The following is a 26,118-nucleotide window of genomic DNA, read 5'->3' as shown; positions in this document are numbered from 1 at the left end:
TTTCTTAAATGTAGACAATGCCTTAGATCATTTTAGATATAGACGAAAGGATACTTAAAAATATTCAAGCTATTTCCACGTTTCACTTATAAAATTCGTAATACATACGAGGAAGAAAGAGACGGTACGCTTTGATTTAAAATCAAAATAACGTGTTTAAAGAGTAATCATAAAATGGATGACATGGTATTCGAGAAACATTTATTGCGATGTTATAGTAATATTAAATGTATCAAACTTACTCGTAGTAAAGATACGTTTAGAAAATAACAAACCCGATACAATATATAGCACTACGTGTAAATCAGTCTTGCCATTTCACGATCAATTACATGTGCAAAGACTCGTGGAGAAATAGAATCTTGGGAACAGTGTATTATCCCTTTTTATTTAAACACCAAGCAACGGTGCCGTTTGGCACCTTCGAATCGAACGAGCCCTGTAATTTATATTTTTGCTATTAACGACAAATGTACAAGTTATGAATTTGTTGCATCCAGAGATGTATTCCTTAGCAGAGTGAAATATGACATTGCCGTACTGAGAACCTGTAACGAGTGAATAATTACAATTCAACGATTATATAGAAAAATCGTAACGGAGATACAACGAATTCGATTACCCCGGTAAACGTCTGCAGCGAAACAGGAAAAAATTTTCCAGCTGTTATACAGCAAACCTTGTGCGATCGCATGATGATAACTAGCAAATTTTTTCGCACAGTGGCACCAGCTTCGTTCATTGGAAGGATTGGCCATGGTCCTGAGAATGAAGCGTTGCCGACATTGACACTTTGCCGCATCAAATCGTCGCAACTATACGTGAACATTAACAGTTGACACAGAACGCCACACAAATTCAATACCAAACTGGCCTTCTTTGAGGTAGGTGTGTCCACCTATGGGAACACGATATAATCGATATAAAACTAATAAAATGGTTTTGGAAAACATTTTGTTTTGCAAATTTAAAATGTAGGTGTATTGGAAGTTTCAATAATACAGATGGAGTTTTATACAGAAATCGATTAAATAATTCTAATTGATCGAAATAAATTAAAAAGAACAAAAAGCTTTCTCCATTTTTTCCACAATATACATTTGACTCGACTGATTATCCATACACGCGGGATCGGAATCTTCGAATTCAAATGAGAGGATCGTGGATGTTAGCGGATAACGGTGGAGTGGTAAATGTATAGTTAACGTATCCGGCTACAAAGTCCAAAGGATTTCGTAAAACTTACAGATAAGAACTACGTACGCAAGGCTGCAACACGTACATATACCAAATAATATAAGACAATCATTGTTACAGTTATATTATAGTTATAGTTATATGTTGCATTCGCTGCATACATTCGGCCCAAAGAGTCGCGGTTTCGGTCTCTCGTTGTGGAAGCTCGGCCGAGATGGAAGGGCGAGCGATCGAAAATCGCGTGGCTGTGTCGAGCGAAAAAACGGGGAATGCGATTCGGGACAATATACACATACGAGATTGAAAAAAGAAAGGAAAGTAAAAGAAGACGTTAAGAAGAAAACGAAAATTCAAAGGCGAATGTCAAAGCAGGATAAAGGTAAATCAGGATTAGCTGACAACGAGTGTGAAGCAGTCTCTCCAGAACGAAAAGCAGAGAGGATCGATCGTGAAATAGAGATATTAGCGAACGGTAATGGCACAATGATCGACAAAAATCGACTGATTTTGAGTTCCGGCACGTCGTTGCTCTTCCGTGTTTACGGTTACTACGTATATTTTTTAACGCGAAACGTTTCCTAATAACGACGTAGAAAGATAACTTTGAACGTAAGTAACTGGAATAACTTGTAACGAGGCAACTTCTTAAAATATCTCGCTCGATAAAATATCTCAAAAAAATAACTCACCAGGAGTAGTTGAAATCCCACGAGGCATATTACCATGGCAAGAAACATTACCTGGGCAAGCACGATCAATGTAAAGATATTTTCCAACTTTTTGCAATATTCGATAAGCATTTGATGCTGTTGTACGCAATTTCTCAACTTTGTGCAACACATATTTGAATAATACGATAATCTTGCATCCGATTCGTATTCTTCTATCTGATTCTTCGTCGCGTTATCTATGCTTCTCAGCCTATGCTGTAATATGCGAAATTGGCTGGCCACGTGAAGATTAACGATGCATAACAAATTGTCGAAACAAATGTAACACACACCGACATGGTACACACAGAGTATCTGCATAAATAAAAATCGGTTTCATCGAATTATATTTTAACCCCTTAACTTACAAGTACGGGCATAGCCCGTAGTACGATGATCGGACCAAACGTAAATATTACGGGCATAGTCCGTAGTACGATGATCGAGCCAAATATAATATATAATATAATATATAATAGTTTGTTTACGTTTTCGGCCCAAAATTCTCAAACGTAAATCGTAGGTTAAGGTGTTAAACAGGGTATATTTTTATTATTGTCGAGTCGATAAGCGATCGATTAGAAATACGATTACGAAATCGTTATTAGAATGAAATACGATCTTTTAAAAAATTAGGAGGAGATACGAATTAGCGGAGATATCTGTACCTGTATAGTAAATAGTATTTCAAAGTAAGGGGACGTTCCTACAGGAAAGTCGACCCACAAGTTGAACGGTAGTATTCTGTCAGATTCGTTTCTTCCTATATTTGCTGAACAGTAAAAAAATATTTACGTAATAATATATGTAACGTAATTGTGTATATAAATAAGCAGTGGATGCAAAGATATGCTCTTTTACGTACCTATAAGCGGTGTTACCATGTAACCGGCACAAGTGCCTTGGGTACAAAAGATCATAAGAATAATGAAAATGTTGCATATTCGTTTGCAATCAGCTACAACTAGTATTTCTTGTGGATCGTAATACGGACGCCAGAAATTTTTCTGTGTGAACGTAATTAAATTAAAGAACTCTATTTTGTGCTTGTATATTACGCCGATCTTTAGGAAAACGATCGTCACGTATAAAATATTGCAACAGATAAAAACGCTATCCTGAAATTATAGATATGTACATGTGAGAATGGTACGAAACACGTTTGTAGATTGTTCGTTCTTCTTCAAGTACTCTTTCGATTTCAATTAGCATTATCAGCTAAACGAGACTACGTTTAAAAGTTCCTTACTAACTTAGAATTAGAAAACTTATAAATTTAAACTTAGAAAAATTATAAATTAGTTCGATACGATATTTTCTTCCTAACGTAATAGGAGCACAGAAGGATAAAGAATAATAGAGGAATCGATCAAAGCGAAACCGTTGCGCACTTACGCTAAAATTTCCCCAAGTATGATAGATATCTCTGATCGCGATACATATACTGATGAAAAGCGCTCCGACCGTGTAGATAAGCGCGAAATCTCTGCGACGTTGTTCATTTCGATTCGCCGCTAGCCACAGGCCTACGATTTTCATTAGAAAACTTGCCCAAATTATCGAAATGTCGTTATTCTGCATCATTCGCACGGTGAACGTCGAATAATCGAAGGAAGGGCGATGTAGTATGGCGTCAACTATAGTCGATCGATCTTTAACGAGATGTTAGACGCAGGGTCTTTAATCGCGACGACACTCTGACGATTTGCGTGTATGCCAATCAACAATTCGCGTAGCTGCCTGTAACGTGTCCTGTTCTCGTGTGAAGTGTAGGCGTTGCAACGTAATCGAAGATGCATTATTCACGATTCGAGGGAGTTTGAATGGAACAAGTGACGATAGAAAGAACGAGGAACGATTGTGATCGTACATAAGATGGTCTGCCACTGATTTCACTCGATTTAAGCGATGGATGAGTGCTTTGTCTTCTGACTCGATGGAACTCTTACGATTGTTCAACGTAATATCGTAAATCAAGTAGCTGCAGAGGATTTCGAGGGGATAAAGTTTGTGAGTGAGTTTATTCCGAAAATCTTTCGTTAATTTTTCGAATGCAAGGAAAGTTACGACGCATGAAAGAATCCTATTCATTTTTAACGCGATGACAAGGAAATTGTTCGTTCGGCGATATCATTCGATAATTCAATTTTAATTCAATTTTATTCTTGTAGGTATGTAGATATAAATACTGAAATTTATTTGCATTGTATATTTGCATTGTATATTTCTATTGTGCAAGTCCGTGCATTTATATAACTATTCCGCTGCTGCTTTTATAGACGATTCTCTCATGAGAGTGAAGTATGACATCGTCGAGCTTATAAGCTGTAACAAGAAATTGTATCAAGCTGTTTCACAATTTTCCATGTACATACGTATTCTATTATAATTACAGATATGTAAAAACGTGTACGTAATAGACAGAAATGTAAAAATATGACGCGTACAGTATCGTAAGTAAAATTTACGTCACGTAATTTCCAAGACACCACATACGTGATTTATATTCAAATTTTGCTTATTTAAGGACAAAAAACAGTTACATATCGTACCGGATTGCAAAATGTGGTATTTTTAGAGTAAATGGAATTAAAAGAAAGAAATTACTGCATACCGCGGTAGATGTTTCCAAAGTGACGGGAAAGAATCCTCCGGCGGACAGATAACACGGTCGCATCGATTTCATAATCATTATTCTCGTATCCTTCCGTATCTTTCTGCCTGTTTCGGTCATTGGCAGAATCATCCACCATCCTGAATACGATGCCGTGCTAATATTCGTGCTTTCCTCTACTAAACCATTGCAGATATACGTGAAGAAAATGATGTGGGTAAAACTGCCGATCATGTGGAAGAAGAAAATGAGTCGTGTCCCGGGAGATACGTCCGCCTACGTACAAATTTTTTAAGTGACCACCGTAAGCAATATAGCTTTTATTTTAAATCTAGTAGGTACCGAATAATAGTAAAACGTTCGATCGCTCTTGTCTAATTTTATTAAATTGTTAATTTGAGAAATATGGCGTATCCACGATAGCTTTTTAGTTAATTCGTTTTAAATCGCTCACACGTACCAGAATGACCTCGTACGTGTCGAAACACATCAGCACGCTAAAGATAACCATGTGGCTGAGGATCGGCAGTGTGTAAATGTCGTCGAGTTTAGCGCTGAATTCGATCAACGATTGATGTTTTCGGATGCATTTTTTCAACATTACGTAGCATTCGTTCGAGTACTCGACGATATCTGTTCGCTCGTCGATGTTCGACCATAGATTCACTAACGTGTTCTGCAGCATACGAAATTGGTAGACCACGTGTAGATTTAGCACGCATAAGAAGTTGTCGGGGCATATATAGCTCGCGCCAATTTGTTGTACGGCCAGTAACTGTGTATGTAAATAGCAATTAATCATAGAGTCATCGATGACAAGTTATTACGATATATGCTACCTCATTCTGTTTTCAAGAGTTTTTTAACCGGCGATCGTGTAGCAAGCAATTGTTACACGAGTCATCTTTTTTTTTTCATAGAATGAAAAGTTATTCTGACAATAAAAGGCATAGTTATCGAAAGCTTAAACGTCTCGAAGTTTAGAGAGTCAGGAAATGATCGACATCTTGAAATATACGTATTGAATATTTGGTATACCTCGAGAGCAAACATTATTTCGTAATAAGGTGACACAGTTAGCGGCAGATTGACCCACATTTTGAATGGAAGCAACCTCTCTGAATTATTGTTTCCAATATTCGCTAAAATACAGTGAAATATGAATTTTATAGGATTATCCTGATTTTTACAAATGTTTGTTTCGAAGTCAGACTTGAGTAGAATGAATTTAGGTTTCTATCCAATTGCAAGGGTTATTTCTCAGGCCGATTTTTAAATTGGCTCCCTCAATTTCCATAATTTGGATCAGTTTTTTACTACGTATTTTAAAATATAGGTGCCTCGTTCCATTATTTGAAAAATTATGTTTTTTGTGTAAAAAAAGAAGATTTCTTTAGTCTCTTCATTACTGGATCAACTTACCGGAGATCGGCGTTATTGCATAGAAAGACAAGGCGGTTTGTGTAACAAAGAATAGAAATACCGTCCACAGTTTGCAAAATCTTCCGCACTCCTCGAAAAGTATCTTGTCATTGTCGTCATAATTGAAATGCCAGAAATGCTTTTGCGCATACACGATCATATCCGAGAATTCTGTTTTATAAAAGTTTATTACCGAAAGTTTGAACATTGCCAATACTATGTTCAATGTGTTAGAAGCCAAAAAGATACAGTGCTGAAAAAATTATTTGTAACATTTCCAAAAGAACAGTTTCACAATATAATAATATTTTTACAGGAAGTAAGTTTAAGTGGCAGGAATATTTGATATAACTGGACAAGCGATTGGGCAAACGCTTCTCAAACCCTTCAAAATACAAGGAAAGAACGTTCCAAAGCTGTCCAACTATTGTACATACGTATATCGAATTCCACAAATGTATTGTACTGTTTACAAACACACTGTACAGGTAACTACACATGCGCAATTTAATAACCATAAAATTCCTATAGAAAGGGCAGAATGTTTTTTAGACTCACGTCTAAATTATCCATACTGTGAGAAATATCCACTACGTTCACGTACACTCCATAAACGAGTGCAACGATGGTATAGACTATCGTCAATTTCCTTCTGATCTCTTCGGCGCTGTTCGTCGTTCTCGAGAGACCTGTGATTTTTAGCAGAAATTCTGACATTTTGATGGACATGTCTGTGTATCGTTCAGCTGGCATAGCAATAGTTCCTTGTGAATTTCTATTTTTTCGATTCTTAAGTCACGCGGTAACTAGTACTTGAAGACAATCACTTTGATCTATCTAGATATGCGATATTTTCTGATGGATACGTGTCTTACCTTCGTACGTAAAAGAGAAAAGGGAACAAATATGCAATTGACGAATATAAAACAAATATGAATCATATATTATGCACATATGCTACAAGGTAGGTGCGTGTGGTTGTTACACCATGGAACGAATGTACACCTAGTAGTTTGTCACGTATCGATTACCTTATCGCCAGAAGCAAAAATTACGATATAACGTATAGTCGTTTAGAGGAACAGCGCAGTTGTATGTATGCATGTAGCTGTCTTCGAATGCAGAGTCGTGACATGGTGTAGAAAGATGTGTATTTGCCGCGAAATTGATATTGCGTTAACACGATTAAAGCGTCTTCTCCATTGCAAAATGAATATCAATTCTACAGCGACATACTTTAACAGGTATACTATTATCTATTTTATATATCGGTACGTACATTTTGTAATATGCATTGTTCCGTTTGCAATACGCTTTGTTCCGTCTAAAGGAACGAAAAAACGCGACGATTTTCGTGGGTATTGTTGCGACGTGTTGCTAAACGCTTGGTCCAGTATTAAGAATGCAACATAATGGAAAGTGCATGGCGGAAACTTTTGTCGAACGAAATTGAACAAACACACGGACAAGAAAGGAAAATGGATGAGAAGGACGAAGAGGTTGTCGCTACATTGCGTAGAATACCAGGATGCGATGCTTGCACAATAATAATACCGATGTAATGGAATGGATTCGTTGCTACAACGACGATAATAATGACGATTTTATACGAATGGAAACAGCGAATGAAGGTCAGCACGAAGATGTACCTTCTCACGCCGAGGTGCTCTGGCGTGCGAGAAAGCGATTCGATGGTTCCAAGTACAAAAAGAATACAACTCTATAGAGTCACTAGGGTTGAAAAATGATGTGGCCTAGCAACGAATATGATAGAGACAATAGATATGATCAACATGATCATAAACGTTTATGGAAATTAATTTGAATCTTTGTTCGAACAATCGTAATTTTATAGCAGTTTCACAGAAAAAAAGCGATCGTTCGATTATCTGAAAATTCCAGACTTTGTCTCGTTATTAGTTCGAATAAGGCAGGCTCTGCTGTATCGTGCAATGGAATTTCATACAATGTACATGTATTTTCGCGTTTCAAATTAATCGAATTAATTAAATTATCATAGGTATCGCGACACAAAGAACAAGACAAGTTTACAGTGGAAGTATTTTATTACATATCCTTTTATCATTTTCATTGAGAAAATACGTATACTTATTCGCAACTCGTTATATTTAATCTTTATGAGGGGCGGGGGGAGGGGCGTGACTCACTGTCGCGATCGCCTCTATTTTCAATTGTTCAATTGTACAACCAGAGATCGAGAGATAGTTAGAAATAGGGGAAGCAAACGAAAGTTTTATTGCTACTTCCACCGCTGAATACGTTATTTAGAGGGTGGATGAAACGTTCTAGAGGCCGATCGACACTGAATCGTCGTCCCGCGGCAATGTCCGGACGCTATACCGAAACGTACAACAAACGAAGACTCAGCCCGCGCAAAATCTTTACGTATCGAGGGCTTTGAATCGTACAGTGTTTTAAATATCGTAATACGGTTACAGCGAATAAAACGGGGACAGAGGGGTAGGAGGGCAGTTAGGAGAAGGGCCAGGGCAACAGGCATCGACATTGGTAACGTTTCTCTGTGTTTCTCTTTTTCTCGTTTCTTTTTCGTTTTTTCTTCTTTTTTTCTGTTTTTTGTCTTCTTTTTTTCTGTTTTTGTCTTCTTTTTTTACTTGGTACATACACACACATTTCGATACAATATTAAAACACTTATCAATTTCATTTGCAAACATTTCCTTACCTAGTATGTTTCTATTATTTCATCGTTATTCGGATAATGCCGCTTATCCATATAACACGCGTACCCATCAAAGCAACGATAAAACGAAACTGAAAGATTGTTCTCTCGCCTACGTTAGTGGCTTCCTTTATTTTATTTATTTATTTATGTTTTTCTTTTTTCTTCGTGGTGAAGTTTGCGCTCTTAAACCGAAGGATCTACGTTTATCATGGTGCACGGATAAATCGTTCTATCCAACAAGTAAATTCCAGAATTGCCTATCAAAGTCGAAAAGCTGCTCATCGAAGGACAATTACAGCGATGATAATCTCCTCTTTTTACGGTAACGATAACGATAGCGACAATGATGGTAATAATCATAATAACGATAATGGTAAAGATTCCGAAGGAGGTGACGCGAGCTTGTAACTGCCATGTGCAGATTCCACCATTCTTCGTCTTTTACGAACCGATCGAGAGAAGCTGTCCGAAATCAGCTCTTAAACTTAACGTATTAACGATTATTAAGGATTTCTATCATTTTTTTCGCTCCTTTTTTATCTCTTTTTTTTCGTCATTATCAACGATGTGGCGTAAATCGATCGCTATTTTGCAACAAGTTATCGATTATTTCATCTAAACGTCGTATCTTTCGAGGAAACTTTCTCGCAAGCGATTCTTCGTCTATATTCGCTAGGTGTATTACGCTTCTATTAAATATACACGTGTTAAATATACACGAGAGAAGGAAACGATAGAAAAACAAGAGGTTCTATTATTCGACTTTGTTCATGAAATTCGGGTGTAACACGGCAGCGCATAATCTACCCAGTAAAAGCTCGATTTTCATTTCCCCTACGTTAACGAAAGGCTGTTTTAAAAAAATAATCGCGCAATTATTAATCGTACATTAAGTGGAATTTCGTTTGATCGTTTCTCGCCAGGATGTTGGCGAGAAAACTATCGGGAGAAGACGTTTCGAATCCGATTCTCGAATTCTGAATATTCGTTCTCGAGACGATCGTTCGCAATTCCGATCTTTTCTTTCTACGTCTATCGCGATTCGATAAGTTGTGGTTTTATATTCTACAACTCGTAACGATGCGAACGGAGGGAAAACCGAAAGTATTTTCAGACAAAGGAATACATTGATAAAGTATGTCGCTATTTTTTGTTCTTGCTTGCTTGCTTTCTTTCCATAGAGAAATGTTGGAATTATCGGAATTATTTTACAAGTTGAAGGATTAGAAATATTTCATATCGAGGTGATTGTACAAACAATCGAAAGCTTAGCTTACGCCGGAGCTCGCTGTCCTGTATGTATTCATTGTCGTTCCAAAACTCTTTACAACTTCGACATTTTTTCTTTTTTTGTCTTTTCTTCGATGTAAATTTATAGATAAATATCTTGTTACCTTAGTCTGTGTAAACGTTTCATGTAAATTGATAGTAAATAATGTAATAATAATATCGTAATAATAATATAATACAATACTCCTCTAAAATTCCCGTTTATTTACACACACGTCACGCACTTTTTTTTTTTTTTTTGAAAAATCTAATCAAACCCGTGTAGAAAAATATCCGATGAATCGATAGAGACTCGAGATATCTGCGGCCATCGTTCACGTTTGAAAGTTTTCGACATTTCGCGGAAAAGCTCTTACACTTTGCGTCGATACATCCTTTGTAAATCTGATTTTGTTACTTTTATATATGTCGTAACTCGATTCTATCAAAGTGTTGGAATTTTTCCGCAAAGTGCGTACATTTGTACGCATTCGAAAATCTAGAATCCTTTCAAAAACCATATGTTTTTGGCCCCATCGCGTTGAAATTCTAAAAGAAAGGCGAAGAAAAGGAAATGTAGGAAAAGAAAAGTTTCTCTGATCATTTTACGCGACCCATAGTCTCGGCGATTATTATTATTATTAGAGTTAGAATCAAATCCATCGATATGCAAGTATATTTCCGATTATCGATTAAACGTGAAAGGCTATACAGGCTTGGAAAACAATATGATCGATAAATCACCCTTCGATCACGATCGCTTTATATCATTACATTTCGTTATCGTTTCTAGTTTCTAGTTACTCGCCCAATTTACTCGCCAAGAACAGCATCGCGTAGTCGTGATAAACGAAAGTTTCACCCGGGCTCTCTCGCACGGTAATTCATCGTTAATATCGGTGAATCGATAGTGATTAAAATTTTCTTTATTTTATCGCCAGTTTATTATCCGCGGTTTCTCGATCACCGTCGATCCGCCATGCAAACCAAGCAACTAATCGTAAGACACGAAATGTACAATCAGCCCTGGGATCAAGCGATTCGTCGAACGTTATGGCGCAACAGAAAAACTTTCATTCGGTAATTCTATCCGTTTTACGCGTGTATTCGCCCACCGTGAACGATAGCATAGGAACGGATCTGGAGGTTACTTTTGAGAGTCGATTCAGCCTCGTTTGCAAACGAAATCGTCGGGTACGTTGTCGTACCAGCGAGATACGGGCCTGACGATCAAACTGGCTAGGCAACACCTCCAACAGTCCAAGTACATCGACTTAGTCGTTACGAACGCTATAGCGTTTTTCTCGTGGTGCTACGAGTTTCGTAGTTCTACGTGGTTCTTACTTCGTAAGTAGTAGACGAGAAGAATTCTAAAATAGGCGGTCGAACTTTGAGATCATAGGTTGCGTTTACGACAGATTTTTTCCTCGAGACGAGGTCTTTGTGCAAAATCAAAGTCTGAATTTACATGTAGTCGAAGAGTTCCATGTTTTACAGCGTTTTCATTGACACCACTTTACAAACGAACGAACGTTTCTATCTTGTTATTAGCTCGCGTGCATCATCGATCAAGTATCTTCCACGTCACGTTCGTTCTTCCGCGCGTTCTTTCAGTTATAATGTCTGCGAACCGTGTAGCGTTAATTAGACGGGAAGAGCCTATCGTAGAATATATGCGTAAATGTACCAACCAAGGTAGTGTAGGAAGTTTGAAAACAGCATGATTCTTAAAGTATATCCAAGTATAAGATGTTGAAACAATTCTGATCGTTTTATCCATAGATAAATCAATTGCGAATATACGGACACAGATGTGATATGATATAAAAGAGGTACATGCGATTTCAAAAATTTGATTGCGATATATGAAAACTTATTACACAGATCAGGTTCTCTTCCAACAAAATCATAGGACTATTATACGTTTATCTTAACATGTGTCTACATCGTGTTACATATCAATCATTTTCAACTATATAGATTCATTTAATTACTAATTATTTTATACGATATCGTAAAATTAATCTTCAATTTCTTTTGCAGGAATATTCGTGCTATGGGCGCTACAGTCGTGTCACTTAACATTTTCATGGTATACCGCCACAGATGAGGAGCAATCACGGTCTACGAAAGAATTCCGTCCTCCTTGTAATTACAAACGTGGAACGTATTTCTTATCCAGAGGATCGTCGTATGTTCTCAAAGTTCATCGCCTAATTTTGAAAGTACACTGTATATCTGTATGAAAATAAATATCGTGCAATTTCTGAAATTGCACACGTTCCATATAGAAGATAGGACCCGTTTTAGAAACCGCGACGCGCTAATTATTTTCGAGGGATTGCCCAACCAGTCGAGCGTCATGCAGATTTCTCGATACGTACAGTCAATTGATCGCATTCTCCTCTGTTTTCGCTCCTCCGCGTTTTAAGGACGTAGCCGTTTATGATCGTCGTTATTATAAAAAATAGTATCAATAGTTGTGTACGTAAAATACGAAAACACTTGGAAATACCAACAACAATGTACAGCGTACTATCTGAGACGAACCCGAACACGTTCGAATATAGTATTTATAAGTACTAACAGTGTCATTTACGCGTGACGTTCCAAATATATCAAAATAGTTGGAATAACATTTATTAATAAAATCTGAATCTTTCGAGTAAGTTCGAAACACCGTGAACGCATGGGCGGTGCTCGAAATACAGCGGTTAATATATATGTACAATCGAAACGAACATATACACGATCGAGAGCGTTTATCGACAATTAATCGAATAATAATGGATCCAACGATAGAGATACAGAGAGAGAAAGAGATAGAGAGATAGGGAGAGAGAGAGAGAGAGAGAAAGAGAGAGAGAGACTCCTTTTCTAGAACAGCAAGAAGTCTGTCTGTCTTTCTTTGACTGTGCGTACAGGAAACGTATCTCACGAGACGGTAAAACGGTGAACAAGCTCGTTCGCTCTCCGATGAGGATATTTCTCGATGAGACGAGTAAGAATTTTCTCTCTCCGATTAGAGAGCAACGAATAAGAACGAAGGTAACGGCGGTGTATATAGTAACAATATAGCAATGATATACGTTACTTATGTATGTACAATAATATTACACGATAAGTTACATTATGTACATAAAGACAGCAGCAGATAGACGTTTAGTTCTCACGTGTACGATAAATGTATACATGTATATGTATATATACACATATGCGTACATCGTATACATAAATGCTATTTATATAAATATCATGTTCTTACGATATATGTAGATTGTTAACTTACAAGATGCTTAGAGCCGCGCTTACGTAAGTATACAGTCGCTTCTCAATTATTTATAGTTACTTCCTCGACTCGTATGTCCTTTTGTTATTTCTATATTTCTTCCTCGTTCATTTTTACAATTACTTTTTTTCTTAGTTTTTGCCACTTATCCTTCGCGCGTTTATCTCTAACGGTTTCTCTGTTTTATATTTGTTACTTTTTAAGAAACGTCACGCAAGACTCGGTCGGCGTCGCATCGGTTACGAGCCTACGATAGATATGAATAAAGTATTCCTCGTTTACAGCCGTCTGTACAATTATATTTCGCATACGTTTTCGTTACATCTAGATCCTGTCATCGCCACGTATAAAAACCTTACGAAAATAGTTGCTCTATCATAAAACCCCGCAGCTCTTCGTTTTAACACGTTACCATCTTACATCGGTATTACAAAGGATCGAGGTATAATGCTCGTCGGTAGCGTTAAAGCGCGCGTGAAATCCCATGCTGCCTTTTTTTCCATTTCCTTTGTCCTTTCCTTTCGTCGATCGTCGCGATTTCCATCTCGCTGTTATCGCGCGTATCGGATTCTTCGCTGGAGGAAAACGATCCACAGCTGATCGACGAAGATATCCTCCGACATGGAGGAAAGGATGTGCGCTACGTGAATGCCCGATAAGAGTCTCGTAGAAGAACAACGAATCGCTGCAACTCGTTAAAGGGGAACAAACGTTTGTGGAACATGGATATTAATAGTCCTAATTCTTTATCGACGGAGTATACACGAAATAATCAAATTACGAATTTCGTGTTTAAACATCGAAAATGAATAATTTTGTATTTGGTGGAAATTGAGAAGATCGCAAGTTCAGTTTAGCGCAGACTGTCGCGCGAATTGCGATGAAATGCACGACTTTTTTCAATAATAAATTTAACAAAAATAATGTACAGAAAGTAGTTGAAATAACGTGGAATTTGAATAGATAACGGGAAAATTACAATTTCATAACGACTCTTTAAACTAAGCAACTATAAGACGAATTATACGTGTTTCAACAAGTTGTTCCTCGCTGACGAGTTCGAGCGACACGTGGCTAGAAAACAAACAGGCGAAAACCACGAAGCGTTGCTGTTTTATCCAGGCTAAACTTTGTCAGTATGTTCTATGAGCACAAAGAAGAAAATGAATGTTGTACGAATGTAGGGTTGTTCGAAGCTTCGTATAGCAAAATGTTATAACAAAACTACAGAAAGGAAAGGGAACGACACTTTGCTCTTTTGAGGAAAGATATATCGAAGTGGTATTAATTGCAAGGATCAACGATTTACCGAGTAGCAATAAAATCGAAATGAACTCCATCATCAAACACAGTATCGAAATAAATCCAACTTTTTTACAGCTCGTATCAGTCAGTCGTGTATCGACAGGAACGATGAACATTTTCAAACGAAGTATTAAAATCTAGCGATACTTCTGTTACCCTTTCCTTTATATTCTATATTTTCATTACAACTTTTTAACAAAGCTTCGAACGTACATATGTATACACGTACATACGTGTTCTTCTTCTCCTACTTATACGATATAGTGACAAAGTTTGACAAAAAACAACTACAACGCCCTGTATAATATCTCGATGTTACTGTTGTAGAGATCGAGCTCTAAAATAATACGAACACATGCTCATGGAAGATCATCCAAATCGATAGATCCTCTTTTCACCAATTTTAGTCGCGATATATCGTGATTGAAATTTAACAAAAAATGTCACTATAATGTTGAACTATTTGCCACGAGTACTTACGTAGCTTGATCTCTGAACTAACTCGCGGCAGGAGCTGCCCTCCTGGAGCGTAAAAGGTCGTTATTGTCGCCAGTGATCGCGTTAATCCGTCGCACGCGTAATCGGTCGATATTAATTCGAGACAAAACTGTAAAGTCGGGCGCTTCCGCCTTTCTCTAGGTCGGCGTAGACACACAGAGGAACGAGTAGGTGCGACTGGGTTTAGGAGTGGAATAAGCGACGAGTTGAATTGGATCACAGGAGACGGAAGGAGGCAGGCAACTTGACAATGTGGCAAAGACGAAAGCGTTGTTCATCGTTTGATCGTTCCATCGTTTCGATCGATGTAACGTTAGAACCATCGTGCGCACTCACTTTGCTGTCTGGTCGGTGTGTCGATACGCGTTAACCGGTTCTTTTAAATATTTTTCACTTCCTGCACGATGATACGCGCGACACGTGTATTTATCGGTGTACGTATGGCACCGTAAGAAGTCTCCAAAAAATAAAAAGAAAAAAAATATCAACTAGATCGTCTAACGTTCCGATAAGAAAATATATATATGTATATATATATTTATATATATATATATGTATATACGTGTATATGTATTATATTTGTGAAGTCGACCGTGCTACGAATAATAAGTACAAGTAATGTATATACGTAGTAATCTGCTGTTCTCGCATACGGAGGTAGTGTTTAATAAAAATTCTCGAATACTCTCTCCCTCTCTTTCTCTCTGTCTCTCTCTTTCACTTTTACATTCTGTTCCTGCCTTTCTTCTAGCTTACTTTCTCTTTCGTTTTCCCTTCTTATCTCTATCTCGATAACTCACGTATATGCTATACCAATAATGTGTAAGGTAACGTTAGGTGTTATGCAATTAGTGTCACTTAAATCGCAGCATGCAATGCACGGATAAATTTCTGTATTACGTTATCCTAAGGACCTATGAGTAAATCGTCGAGACGAGTCAACGGTGCGCGCAGTTTCTTAGTTTGCTAGCGACCTGCTTCGTTCAGACAAGTACAATTACGAATGGACCACCAGTTCCAGAAGCATCGTTATAGCAAACGGTCTGTGTCGCGCTGCCAGCCGTTCTCTCGGAATTATTAATTGTATTCACACGCTAATTACGCTGGCGAGTATCGCGAGCAACTTACACCGTGTCTTGTGACGGTGTACAATGACGCATTGAACTCACGTACCTTTTACGGTAGAACCGCGTTTATTGGAACGAAATTTTAATCAGCGACTAGTCGAGTCAACTAAACTCTTATTGCCCGAACTTTTACTATTTCAACCAGAAACCGTAGATAGCGAGGCGAATCGACGTACAGTTTCCATCGTGTTAAACCGTTTGTCTTTCTTGTCTCTCGAAAGGTTCAGACAAATGGAGTTGCTAATTCTGTCCTGACCCTCTACTCGTTGCCGTCACATTTTTCGCTTGTTTCGCTCGAAGCAGACAACTCGGTCCCTTTGTTCGTGAATACCTTAAAAATCTAGAAAGGTGCTCGTAAAAAAGAAGAAAGCCTCGGAAGTATGCGAGCACCTCAACGCGATCTACGTCCTCGTTCGTCGAATCTTTTTACTCAGTTTCTTCGTCGCAAGGTGAGTCCGAAAGAATGTCTCGCATCCAGTCTGGATACCTCGAGGCAAAGAAGGGATCCGTAACAACGACGCGTGGAGATCTATTTGTAAAACCAACGTGGTTACACGATCATGCTCGTTTTCAATGAAATTACGATGCACGTTGCGCGAGACGATAGAAAACGACAGATTCGAGAAACCGTCGTTTCCGCGTCGACAATAGGGAACTGGAACGCGTCGCGTTACATACGATCGCGATCAAAATCAAAAGATGTGTACAAAAACGAAGGAACAGAAGAAATGAGCGGACGATCGGTTTCGCGGGTTAGCAACGTGCTTCCATGGTTGGGACTCCGTAATCGGCGACTTCCGATCCGAGTGACAATCGTGACGATCACGCGTGACCCAGAATCTCGGACCGGCTCACTGTTAAGCCCGTTCCGGGCAGCCAGCCTCGGAATACATCGAATCCCTACAAAGTGTTTACTAATTTAGACGCCGGTGTGGTTGAATATGTACGAAACGTTGCTCTCCTGGTGCACCGGCGGTCCATGGAAGGTTCGCCTGGTCGATGAGTTGTTATTGTTGTTGTTCACGTAGTACGAAGATTTCCTCATGCTCGTTGACGAAGACATCATGGCCACTGTTTCGTAATACCTGATCTTGCCACAGCAGCGTCCGCTCTTGAGGATCGCGATGAAACCACGACGGTATTTCTTGTTGAAGAAAGCGTACAGGATGGGATTGATGCAGGAGTTACTGGCGCCAAGCCATTGAGCGATCGGCGTGGCGATAGGCAGGATCTCGTCCTCTCTTTCGGCAACGTCTCCGCCAAGCTTGATCACCGTGAAGATCACGTAGAGCGGCAGCCACGACAGCACGAACAGAATCACTACGACGACCAGCATCTTCACCACCTTTACTTTCGATTTCTGCTGTATCCTCTCCATCTGGGCGTCCTTCGTGTCAGAGGGGATATGCCTTCGCCATACTTTTATCCAAATCAGGATATAGCAAAGAGAGATCAAAATCGTGGGAAGAACGTAGCATAATGTTAGATTGCCGATGAGGAAGAAGAGGGTGCCGTCTTCGGGGTGCGGCCACACTTCCAGGCAGAGCCTCAGGTCTGGATCGTCGTCGTAAATCGACACCAGATCGAAGAAGAGCAACCATGGAGATGTGGTGGTGAGGGCGATGAACCAGATCACGACTATCATCATGCGAGCTCGCCTCTTTGTTATTTGGCATTTCAGGGGCCACCAGATCGCCAGGAACCTGCAGGCAGACAGATCGATGTTAGCGATTGTCCAAAATTTTTTTTGTACTCGTGTATATTTTAGGATGTTGAGAATTTATGGTTGACGATAACTCGGTTTCTGTAAATTTTCGTTAAAAATTTTGTTAATTCGGAATGTGAAACGATAATCGATACTTTTCGAGTTGTATGAGAGGACGTGCTTCAAGTTAAATTGACAATTACGTATTTTATAAATTGTAGAAATCAACATATTTTCTACGTTTCAATCGATCTAGTTGACGTGATATATCGCGAGCGACTTTCAAACTTGGTCGATCAAAACCTTAGACATTTTACAATGCGCTAGATCGGAGAAACGGTCACCTCCTCTAACACCGAATCGAGCATATTTTCCAAATTCCTGGAACAAGTTCGATAAACGAGGTTTTCCAACTAAGAAGACCCATCACACTCACAAAGAAAGTGCCAAAACGAGCTGCTAGCGACGTTCTGCTGCATAACGACGTTCTAGCACGAGCGAACGTTGTCATTGTTTATCGATCACGAAGGAATCGAGATTTTACAACGCTGAGATACACCTACGCAGACACAGAGTCGTGCTGCGGAAAACGTAACCGTTCATTTTTTATGCCTCCATTATGGAAATCTCGATATATTCTATCGGCGATTTCGAAAGACAGTCGGTTTCGTTACGCTTGGACGGGCGCACGGCTGCTACGTAAGAATGGATATGTATAGCAATGCGCCTTTTATGCGACGCAATGGCAATTCAACATTCCTGTATCGCGGTCTATGAAACGAGTCTTGCCTAGATAAGGTGTCGTTTCTTAAGAATTTGTTAAGTAATCACGTTCGAAGTCTCTAGATCCGATGGAGAATATCATCCTAGAAATTTCATCGTTGTAGCAAGCAACTTCCTTCTCGAGATGTCTCGTACACAGTAGCTCGTTACGACCTTTCGATTATCTTTCTTTTTCTATCGCTCGAAGTCGGCAAACTCCAGTCCAGTTTCCCTCGAATATACGGTAAACGGTGTCTTATCACAGCAAAGGAAGCAGTTGAACGATCAAAGAGGGTCGAAAAGACGTCTCTTCCTCGCCTCCGTTAATTGACCGGTACGTGACTCATCTTTACACGTTCCTGTCCAACTCGAATCCTTCCAACAAGGATCTAGGCACGCCCATTAGCGAATATGGCCTGTCGTCGCTTCGCAACAGACTCCGACACGAACGATTTCGATTTTCTCGGTATCGGATTTTAATGGGAGAGCTTCGCTCGGCGAACAGTCGCGTCCTTCGATTAAACGAACACAACCGTTCGTCGTTGTCCACGTTGAAGAGTCCTTCTATAAATCAACGTCCAGCTGATACCGATCTACCTGTCCGCGTTCCCATCTGCATTGTTACTTCCGAGTGGCGCGCGTCTCTCCCGTTGCATATTTATAACGCAAAAGTGCTAACCTTCGTGCCTCCGACACCAGCCTCCGTGTATTCCGCGGAGGGGAAGACGAACGGGGGTTAGGAAGGATGAAAAAATCGTTCGATTCGCGGATACGGATTATCGGGAATGACGAAGGCTGCAGAGGCCATTGGGAGCGCACGAGTGGGAGTGAACAACGAAGACGACACAGCTTTCGGCGCGTGTATATAAAGAGTTCGATTTCCGTAGAGCTAACAGCAGTATCGACCCGCGTCCTTTTCGTGTTTGCCTACGGAAAAGCCGATAAAACGTTTAACATGTTCAAGCTGGCAAGTATATCCATTATATGTATACCCTATATGCGCTTACTTACTACATGTACGGGGTAGGTGAGTATCTGTTACGACAAACGATACCGACTTTAAACGGTTCGTGTTAAGTAATATCCGAAATCGGTGAATTTGATAGAATATGTCGTAAATTCCTACAACGTTCGTTTCTCATTTCGGTCAAATCATTACGTTGAAAGTAGGTAAATCAGTTATTTTACAGAATAATACCCGTACTCGTTATTATTTTCGAATAACGACATTTGTTTCATTTTGTAGTAGTTTGAGCGAGATACTTTACCTTTTATTTTTCATAAAAAATTTTTAATTGCATCTAGCCTCGATTTGGACGACTGCACCGGATCTCTGGTACTTTTATAAAAATACCAATTAATTTCGTTCGTTACAACACGAGTACACCAGCATGAGTAGCATTTTTACACTAACTTTCGATACACGTTACATAATCAAGCGTAACAATAATAAATTGCCAAACTTTTGTAGATAGACGATTTGAAATTGTTTCTAATACGATAAATGGCAAAATAGGCCAATCCCGATTAATATTGCCAATAAATTTATATGTTTTCAAATTTACCGTTAATTTGAATAACTTTGATTCGATGTGGTTTAAAAAATTTTTTATTAAAACTATTTATTATTCGAAAGATCGAGTAAAGTATCGAGATAAGCGATGACGAAGAAGATACGAGGAAGCAAGTGAAAGTAGATCGTTTACGGTCAGACACTGTCTCAACCGATGTACTTTATTACCGACGACAAATATTTATATCTATCACTTGTAATCTCATTTCTCTACAATTATGATAACAAATTTAATCTCAACATCGATGTCAATAATATTATCTATTTTTGGTTTAAATACTTGAGTTATATTTAAAACCGTATTTCGTTGCGGTGTACTTGACAAACTAATCAAATATCGCTGTTCTACCTAGCGTTTGTTAACGAGATCGACAATGCTATATCTTTCTCGATATGGACAGTTTTATTTACTTACTCGACTGTGCTTCACACTTTCGTCGCATGGTGAACATTAAGGATGCAAATAACGGTCGGTTTAACGAGACTACTCCTACAAATCTTCCACTAATTTGACAGTTATTAATGGAATAATCGATACATACGTGTCAGCGATGAAAACGGTAAGCTTTAAACGAGCTACGAACCATGCGAAAGAAATACTGTGTTGTCTGTATAAACTATCGATTACTATGTGTTTACAAAGCTATAAAGTGGCGCATATATACGAACAACGATTTATACATAGAATAATGGATGTTTTTTATAAAGCCTCTGTGATACTTTCGTCAAATAAATGGGCTACTAAACGAAAACACATAATTTATCGTTATTTAATTTCGTAACATGTATCGTTCAGTTTAAATTTATGAGGTATAAATAAATACTTTTGCCGTTTTTTGAATTTAGCTGTATCTGTTTCGGTCCAATGTTCGGTCCAACGAAAAGATGCGAATACTTTAAAAATAATAATTTACTAATAATACATTGGAAATGTAAATATTCGTATGTGGCTAATAATAACTCCGAAAGGATACAAAATAACATGTTTCTCTTATCGACAGATCGTTTTGCTGGCCATGACCATCTTGGCGGTATCCGCTGTACCAGCTCCAGTGCCGCCAGTAATAGCACCCCCGCTGGTCTACTGGCATCCTTACGCGAAGGTGTTACCTCTACACACCGCGACTCTGCCTCTATCCTACGCTCATGGCTACAAATGGTACCACCCAGGATCCGTGTATCTCTACCGATGACGAAGTCAAGCCAATTTCTTCACCTGTGCGATAATCTTTACGACTAAGGATTATACACCACAAAGGCGACAATTGCGCGACGAATAACTTCTTACCGATTTGAGATGTTTAAAGTAAAAGTTTAAAGTAAAACACGCGGTAGCCGCAACGACTGCAGTAGAATCCAAAGCCATTTCCCTTTTCCGGTTAATTTCACCGTCAAACTCGTTCGTCGTCTTTTATATCGACTGTAAAATCTACGGGATGGTTGGCAAGCGCTGCTCCACTCGAGTTCCAGCGTATCGCGAACGATGGAAACGAGAAGAGGCCGCCGATACGAGATTCGACAGCGTTGTTCGCAAGGAGATGCATGGAAAATCTAAAGGGACTAAAGGGGAGAGATTGTTCGGGATAGTCGTAAAACGGAGGGAGGATCGTCGAAGGCCAGATTCATGCGAAAGCAGGGTGGAGGCGCGTACGTCGTTTACGGGGATGCGTCGTTTATATGGCCATCTGCGTGTAACGGCGCGACGGTGCGGCGTTCGTTTCCCGCGTCTGCGACTGCAACGCGGACGCAAAGTATCTTTGCATGTATCTTGTTTTATCGTCGGATAAGATATATATTCTGGAAGCAGGGTGAACGCTCGAGATCGTGGGTACTTTGTTCGAAACTTTACTCCGATGGAGTTGCTTCGTCCCGACAAGCTTCTTTTGGTGCGTGAAATCGGAGAAGGAACATGTTGGAGCGATTGAGGAAGGAGACGAAACACGGTGAAAACTAAAACGAAACACACGAATCCCATTGTTTGTTTTTTTAAATAAAATTTTATTAAAATTCCATATGACCAAAGGGAAAGGGTCCTGGATGATGGTGCAATGATAGAGATGCGAATGTCCGAATTGCGTTGATGATCTCAGGGCGGCAAATGGTCGCCGAAAGGAAAGAGACCAGCCGATTCTGACGCGATTCTTGATCTTTGGATCGCGTCGCGGATCGTGTTACCGATCGTGTCCCGAAAAAAGCTGGACATCGTCTCGATGATCAGGAGATGACCAGGAATGAAACAATTGATTTACTAGTTTTCCCGATTGTGGCTGTTCTTCTCGCTCCATCCTCGAGCTATGATCTATCTTTCCCTTCGTGCTTTTTTCCTTCAATTTCGCTGCTTCGTTTTTTTTTTTGCCTGGTTTGGAGGTGGGGACGATTTACGAGGGATTAGAAAGGTGTGTGTATGTGTGTGTATGTGTTTTCTAGGGGGGCTGTCTCGTCGTGACTTGGTGGTAGTAAGATAGAATCAGTTGTCATCTAATGCAAGCCGTGCGCAGAAAGGAGGGGCAGGGGTGCGGCGGTCAGCACGGACTTGGTGACGATGGGAGCGGTGCGGACGATGGGGGCAACAGGCTGGGCGATCACGTGGGCAGCTGGTGCCAGAGCAGCGTGCGAGACGACCAAGGGAGCCGTAATTGGGCCGGTTGCGTGTTCAGCGATGATGCCAGTGAGACCACCGGGGGCGGCGGTAGCGACAGCCAGGACGGCGGCGAGAACAGCCTGTGGGAAAACAGCACGTGCGATTCTTAGTTTACCCCTGGCTCTTCTCTTACCAACCCAACCCCTTAGATCCTCGATCTACGTTCTTCTACCGGCTTCTTATCTTCGTTAATAGTCGTGGCACAGTGCAGTCGTGTATCTAATTCGAGCGTTAATCTTTCAGCGATTATGGTCTTACGTGGAAACAAAGAGAACGCTTTAATCGCGTTAAGTCGTGCTCGAGACCCGCATTTGTTTACCGGTGTCCTTGGAACCGCCGGCGTGAAAGATACAAGGAAAAGGCTAAAGTAAAAATGAAAAAGTAAATTGTTTCGAACGATCGGTGGTTCTTCCGACGGTGATAATCATGGCCCAGAGAAAAAGATTCTTGGACGATCGGAGACTCGCAGAATGAATTGACCGATATAGATTTTGTTTAGTAGTTTGATACTTCGTAGTAGTTCGATATGCTAGTTTGAAAGCGGTATGATTAAAAAAAGAATAAGCGAAATATCCAACGGCGATTAACGCTATTTCGGGGATGATAGAATTAGTACGCGTCTGTTGATCGTAGAATCTCACGAAAGACCGACTGCTTGATTAAATCCATACGGCTGGTCCGCGATGACCTTATTCTACTTCTTCTCAAGCATGTTAAGCCTTTATGCAAAATCTGCACGATGTCCGTAATAACGTTGACACTATCGCGTTAGATTATATCAACCAACGATTAAAGAAAAATTTCACAAATCGATCTGATCGAAATGTACGAAAACTTACTGAAAATTTAGGTTACGTACGAATCAATATCGGTCTTCAAACTTATATTTCTATAACACCGTCTATAACACCGCCTTGCTCGAAAAAATCGCATGGAAACGTGCAGATCGGAATAAAACGACGTAAAGCAAGTGTCGTGGACGAGCGGCACGCGAGCAGGCGAATACGCGAGATCGGTTTCGAGCCGGGGAAAAAGCGAGAGCGCGGTGTCCGTGGTGCGGGTCGCATTCCATTTTGTCCGACTGCGTTCGCGACTGGAGTTGGCCAACAATGTGCATGCTTCAGTGGTTTCGCTCGTTCGCGTAGATTTTTGTGACCGGACGGAAACGCTGGTGTCCGTCCGAGTGAACGTACAACCACACCGATGTATGTGCTCGGAAAGGTCACGGCGCGATACTTGACGCGTTTGCCGCGGGAATCGAATGCTTTATCGATCAAAGAAGATCAGAGTGAACGGAGGAATTTTCCTCGCCGCGACGTTCCACGGTGATTCGATCGAACGATTAGCCAGTCCTCCGTATGAATGTGCTCGCGAATGCGATTAATATGCAAATTAGCCGAGGAGGCCAGCCTCACCGACGAGAAATTCCGTTTTGCGTTTAGAAAAATAGGGAGAAGCTGTAGAGGTATCTCGAGAATCTAAAAATTTTCCAAAAAGAATTTCGAATAGAACGATTTTGCTGGACGTTGAACGAGAAATGTAAAGGACGTTTGAAAGTTGTCTTACGAATTCATAATGCGAATACGAATGCATAATTATGCTATATTATAGGTAGGATTATGTACTATACGCATTTGAGAAAATATTAGTGTTTCGTCCACCAGTTGCTAGCTAAGGTATCTATCAAAACGGGTGAAACTGGTATAATTTAGCCCCCTTGTAATACTTTTGGTTAAGAAGACTAGAAAATTTATACAATTTTCTAATCGGTTTGCCTGTCTCGAATACGTCAAAAATTCCAAGATCGAAGAAATAACCAAAGGGTGAACGAAAGCCGTAGCTTATTCGTACATGGTCTATTAAAACTAACTTAAAACCAAATGAAACTTAATATCTATCGCTGCTAAATTATATATAGCCGTTTTGTCTTGAATGGCTCACGTATGCGGTATATCTATCTGTTCCAAGTGAAATCGTGCTGGTTAGAACCGTTTCGTTGCTCGATTTCGCCCACCCACGTAACATCGACAAAGTAAAACTCTATTTATTTAATCTAGTATAGCGATGGAAATAAGTAATATAAAATATGATATTCTTCTTACCAACTTGAACATGTTGATTGGGTTGTGGGTTGCTTGTTTACTTCTCGAAAGTAGGTAAGCTTATGCTGGATGTACCGGGCGGCGGTCCTTTTATACAAAAGTCGGTTTTAAAAAATCGCTATAAATTTGATCACGTGGCCCTCCATTCGACTGTCTGACGTTATTCATCGGCGTGTTGAGTCAGCCGATCTAAGAACGGAGGTGGGGTGCCGTTTAGCCAATCCACGTTCGGTATTGGCTCTAAACAATGCGAATCTGGCCAATCACGCGCTTTCAACCCCTCGCGATCGGTTCTTGGGAATTGGGTTAAGACATTTCGCGTGGAAACAGTTTCGTTGTCTGTGTAAACGATACGAAGGTGTGGGTCACCCGCACAGACCCTGGTTAGGTCGGGGTAAGTGCAACAACGCTAGCTGAAAACATAAAGCCGCACGCTCTAAACGCGGACTGATTTCGTGAAAAAAATCCAGTCAAGGTCTTCTTCGGCCTCTTTGCGCCGCTCTATAGGCGCCAAACACATCCTTGGAGAGGAATCCTTCGAGTTTCTTCGGGATCGAGAATCGTTGCGAAGCTTAGGGTACCGATCGGATGTTACACATATGCATAAATTAACACCTGTCGTAAGATTTTTACGTTTTCACCTTTCGATCAATAGACGGTTGACTCTAAATAATTTTTGCTAACGTTTATGCGGAACTCGGTATATGTTTCCTATAGGGTGTCTTAAAATTAGTGATCAGCTGTGCCGTGAAAGGATTAGCATTAGTGTCTATACTTTTAGAAAATAATTTAGTGACACGAGTTCTATGTGTAGAAAAAAAGAAATAGAATTCGCGAGGAACGAATTTAAGACGGATGTCGCTAATCTTTTTTCGAAAGATGCCTATCGTTATAGATTATCGATCTCGTACAAAAACCAATAGCAAACCAAATATCCAAGGAAGTGGATAATATAAAAATTAGCTGAAAGCACTGGGTGTAATACAGAAAACGATACTACAGCGACAGCTTCCACTGATCCACTTTCGTTTTATTCTATGGTCCATTATCAATCACACGAAAGAATAAATTTGCTATGAATTAAGGAGAGATTCACGCGGAAAATATCAAATCTACGTTACCGATTGTCATGCATGATCGCGATACTCATGGAACTTTCTTATACCGATTTAAATTCGGTAAACGTAATATAAAAATTGT

General features: G+C 39.8%; 3 protein-coding genes across 3 annotated transcripts in view; all 3 read right to left on the bottom strand.

Moving 5' to 3' along the window:
* Window positions 1–479: 479 nt before the first annotated feature.
* On the bottom strand, window positions 480–6,806 carry LOC117240171 (odorant receptor 13a-like). Its single transcript, XM_033506071.1, has 12 exons — window positions 6,502–6,806; window positions 5,944–6,196; window positions 5,560–5,663; window positions 4,982–5,296; window positions 4,522–4,797; window positions 4,165–4,232; window positions 3,303–3,453; window positions 2,773–2,914; window positions 2,576–2,679; window positions 1,938–2,222; window positions 608–898; window positions 480–548 (listed from the first exon to the last, which is right to left on the bottom strand). The coding sequence occupies exons 1-12, from the start codon at window positions 6,694–6,696 to the stop codon at window positions 480–482; spliced, it is 2,253 nt and encodes a 750-aa protein (XP_033361962.1). The 5' UTR covers window positions 6,697–6,806.
* Window positions 6,807–16,428: 9,622 nt separating this feature from the next.
* The window catches only part of LOC117240179 (neuropeptide SIFamide receptor-like), a 55,240-nt gene continuing 45,550 nt past the window's right edge, over window positions 16,429–26,118 (bottom strand). Inside the window, exon 3 of the mRNA XM_033506081.1 lies at window positions 16,429–17,838. Coding sequence (XP_033361972.1) covers window positions 17,055–17,838 — 784 coding nt within the window. The 3' untranslated portion in view covers window positions 16,429–17,054. The remainder of the gene's footprint in view (window positions 17,839–26,118) is intronic.
* LOC117240180 lies at window positions 22,153–25,072 on the bottom strand. Its single transcript, XM_033506082.1, has 2 exons — window positions 24,919–25,072; window positions 22,153–22,896 (listed from the first exon to the last, which is right to left on the bottom strand). The coding sequence occupies exons 1-2, from the start codon at window positions 24,928–24,930 to the stop codon at window positions 22,654–22,656; spliced, it is 255 nt and encodes an 84-aa protein (XP_033361973.1). The 5' UTR covers window positions 24,931–25,072; the 3' UTR covers window positions 22,153–22,653.

Source organism: Bombus vosnesenskii, unplaced genomic scaffold, assembly GCF_011952255.1.
Source record: "Bombus vosnesenskii isolate JDL3184/JDL3185 unplaced genomic scaffold, Bvos_JDL3184-5_v1.1 scf7180000014579, whole genome shotgun sequence".
Classification (NCBI taxonomy): Eukaryota; Metazoa; Arthropoda; class Insecta; order Hymenoptera; family Apidae; genus Bombus; species Bombus vosnesenskii.
The sequence above is the reverse complement of the archived record's forward strand: the minus strand, read 5'-3'. Positions and strand labels throughout refer to the sequence as shown.